The sequence below is a fragment of the Sinocyclocheilus rhinocerous genome, unplaced genomic scaffold, assembly GCF_001515625.1.
Source record: "Sinocyclocheilus rhinocerous isolate Xijiao unplaced genomic scaffold, SAMN03320098_v1.1 scaffold1309, whole genome shotgun sequence".
Taxonomy (NCBI): domain Eukaryota; kingdom Metazoa; phylum Chordata; class Actinopteri; order Cypriniformes; family Cyprinidae; genus Sinocyclocheilus; species Sinocyclocheilus rhinocerous.
In genome coordinates this window covers 649298-652643 of record NW_015634493.1, presented here as the reverse complement: position 1 = coordinate 652643, position 3346 = coordinate 649298, and the positions used below count along the sequence as shown (strand labels likewise).

General features: G+C 40.2%; 1 protein-coding gene across 1 annotated transcript in view; it reads left to right on the top strand.

Annotated features, from left to right (window-relative positions):
- LOC107745703 (transcription elongation regulator 1-like protein) overlaps positions 1-2730 on the top strand; it is a 98801-nt gene extending 96071 nt beyond the window's left edge. The window contains exons 12-13 of the mRNA XM_016559630.1: positions 101-219; positions 2387-2730. Coding sequence (XP_016415116.1) covers positions 101-219; positions 2387-2543 — 276 coding nt within the window. The 3' untranslated portion in view covers positions 2544-2730. The remainder of the gene's footprint in view (positions 1-100; positions 220-2386) is intronic.
- Positions 2731-3346: the final 616 nt, after the last annotated feature.

Here is a 3346-nt window from a genome sequence, read left to right as displayed (position 1 = left end):
TATTAAAAAAAAATACAAAAAATATATATATATATATATACACACACACACAATACAGAAAAATCTGTACTAGATGACACTACTACTTTTTTCTCCTCAGATTTATGATCAGTTTGTCAAAGCAAGAATGAAAGAGGAGCACAAGGAGAAAAAGTGCAAACTCCAGCAAGCGAAAGAAGAGTACAGAAAACTGCTGGAGGAATCAAAAATCACATCCAGGTGAGCTTATGAAATAAGTGTGACTGCTTTTGCTGATGCATTAATAAAATCCGTCTCTAGAGCGGATTATTTATTCAGCAAAGGTGTTAATAACTGATGGTCTTTGCAGTTTGGGTCCTCGTTTCTTTGGGTTTGTGTATTTGATGATAACCTTGTTTCTTGTTAAAGGTCTCACACAGAAGTGAATTCAAACATGCCACAGGGATTAAGACTCAGTTTGACGTTTCCTCTTTGCAGGTTTAACAGAAAACTTATCTTTATCTGATTAATTTATAGTGAAAGGAACTGAAGAGAAGTGAATCAATGCACTAATATTACCACATTCACAGCTCCTGTTATTGAAGCTAAACAATATATTTTTAAGAAGAGATCATCTTAAATAATTGATGATGAGTAGTTGGAAATATGATATACATCTATGTATATGTTGGCATTAACTCTTTCCCCACCATTTTTCGGCTTTCCGTGTTTTTACTGATATACAGTAAGAGGCATCATTACACATCTTCTGAAAAGAGTACTGAAAGTCTGGATCAAAACACGGTGAAGAAGAAGCAGAAACAAGGGATTGCATATGAAAGCAGATGCATATGTAAAATAACAAGATCATCAAACATTAAACAGCTTAGAAATCAAAACTGCCTAAATAAAATGCAGTCTCAGGAAGTTGTCTAGGACCGTGCAAACTTTAGGGTTGTTGATGGAAACTATCTACTCCATCTATGTTTTGATCATCGTTTTGAATCTGATCCAGATGTAGTATTTTGACTAAAAAGTGATTTTCTCCGCTTTTTGTTCAAAATGTTGCTTTTGCTCCAGTTCTACTTGCCACGCTCACTCCAAGCGGGACTCAGACTGGTGTTTCCATCATGTGAGGTGGGCGCACTAACAAGGACGTTAAAGATCAAAGCCTAAAGCATTAGTCGCTAGTGCGCCTCTTGAGATCAGGGGGTGAAATTTACCTGCACAGCTCTTACTAGCTGGCCTCCATTACACTCACCCCCCTATATCCGGGTCACGGCACCAATGTAACCCACCCACTCGCCCCGAGCGGGACTTGAACTGGCATTTCCAGGATGTGAGGCGGGCGCACTAACATGGACACTTAAGACTGCAGCCTCTAGCATAATTTGCTAGTGTGCCTCATGAGATCAGGGGAGTGAGGTTTACCTGCACAGCTCTTACTTCCTGGCCTCCGTTATACTCACTCCCCTATATCCGGGTCATGGCACCAATGTAACCCACCTGTTTGCTCTGAGCAGGACTCAAACCAGCATTTCCGGCAGGTGGTTCTGGAATGTTCCAAGCGGGACTCGAACCGCAGCCTCTAGCGTCAGTTACTAGTGTACCTCCTGAGATCAGGGGAGTGACCTGCACAGCTCTTACTAGCTGGCCTCCGTTACATCAGCATGCTCTCATTGCAAGTTCTCACAAGGAAACAAAACTTGAGTGATATCTTTATAGTCAGGTTTTTGAAAACCCCTAACACTAATATTAAACTTGCTTTACCCTTAACCCCTAACGCTAGCAACTCAACTTGCCCCAGTTATTAGTAAATGCCCTTGCAATTCCCTGGCAACCAGCCAGAACACCCTAGCAACCACATATATATGTGTTTAGAACACCCTAACAAGTTCTCACAAGGAAACAAAACTTGAGTGATATCTTTATAGTCAGGTTTTTGAAAACCCCTAACACTAATATTAAACTTGCTTTACCCTTAACCCCTAACGCTAGCAACTCAACTTGCCCCAGTTATTAGTAAATGCCCTTGCAATTCCCTGGCAACCAGCCAGAACACCCTAGCAACCACATATATATATGTGTTTAGAACACCCTAGATAAATCATAGCAACATCCTAGCAACCAGTTTGCAATCCCCTAGAAAAAGGTTTTAGTTAAAGATTTCAGAAGATAACAAATGCATCAAAATGAGAATGTTTCTTGGTGAAATTGTGCTTTACTGCTTTAATGCTCTGGGCGGGTTCATGTATTTTCACCTGTACTTCAGAATGAAGACATGCAGGATCTCCTCTTTTGAGAAAGTCTAGCCATGAAAACAACCGCAATCAGACCTCTTACAGCTGAACAATAGTGGACCATCACACTGATGACGTAAAACATCGGATGATTGTCAAGGATCTCATTCTGATGTTCTCTTTCGTAGGTCGATGTTCAAAGAGTTTTCGGAAAAGTATGGAAGCGATCCGCGGTTTAAACAGGTACTGAAGAGGAAAGACCAGGAGCTGTTTTTCACCCAGTTCATCGGCACGTTAAAGAAGCGGGACAAGGAGAACAGAATTCGTCTGAGGAAGATGAGATGAGTGTTTGCGGACAGGGCCATGAACTCTCCACAGTACTGTGAACTGATTTCCTGTGACTGTTTATCACAGCGTATACGGTGATACCATCTGCCCATATGTCTGACCAAACCAAAAGGGCAATTTGCTTTTCAATGACTGACTTTCAAACAAACGGAACCAATACAGAACCAGCAGAATCTGAGCAGCGGTTTAGGAATGAAATCTGTATATGAATCTGTTTCATATTGAAGCTCTTATTCTCTGATTTGAGTATAACAAGGTTACTAAATCGCAACACTGAACACGAATACAGAGTTTGACTCGCTGGAAGTATCTAAAGCCATTGACCTGTGCACACAGGCAGATAATGATTTTTATAATAATTGTAAATAAGTGTTGACTTGCCTGGCGCTGTGCTAAAAGTGACCGTAGAAGTGAAACCATTTTATCAGAGTAAGACACAGATTCTACACAGCATCTGTGAGAATCAATAAGTGGTGTTGTGTATCGATAGAACTTTTCAAATGTCGTCTAAAGGTTTGTTGTCATTAAATTTGTCATGATGTCGTAAAAAATGTAAAGTGATACTTTTTACAGAAAATTAATGTACAGCTATGTGATGTGCTGTAATATTTGGTTGGAATAGTTTACCCAAAATGAAAATTTGCTTACAATTTATTCAACCTCGAGCCATCCAAGATGTCGATGAGTTTGTTTCTTCATCAGAACAGATTTGGAGAAATTTAGCATTACATCACTTGCTCACCAATGGATCCTCTGCAGTGAATGGGTGCCGTCAGAATGAGAGTCCAAACAGCTGATAA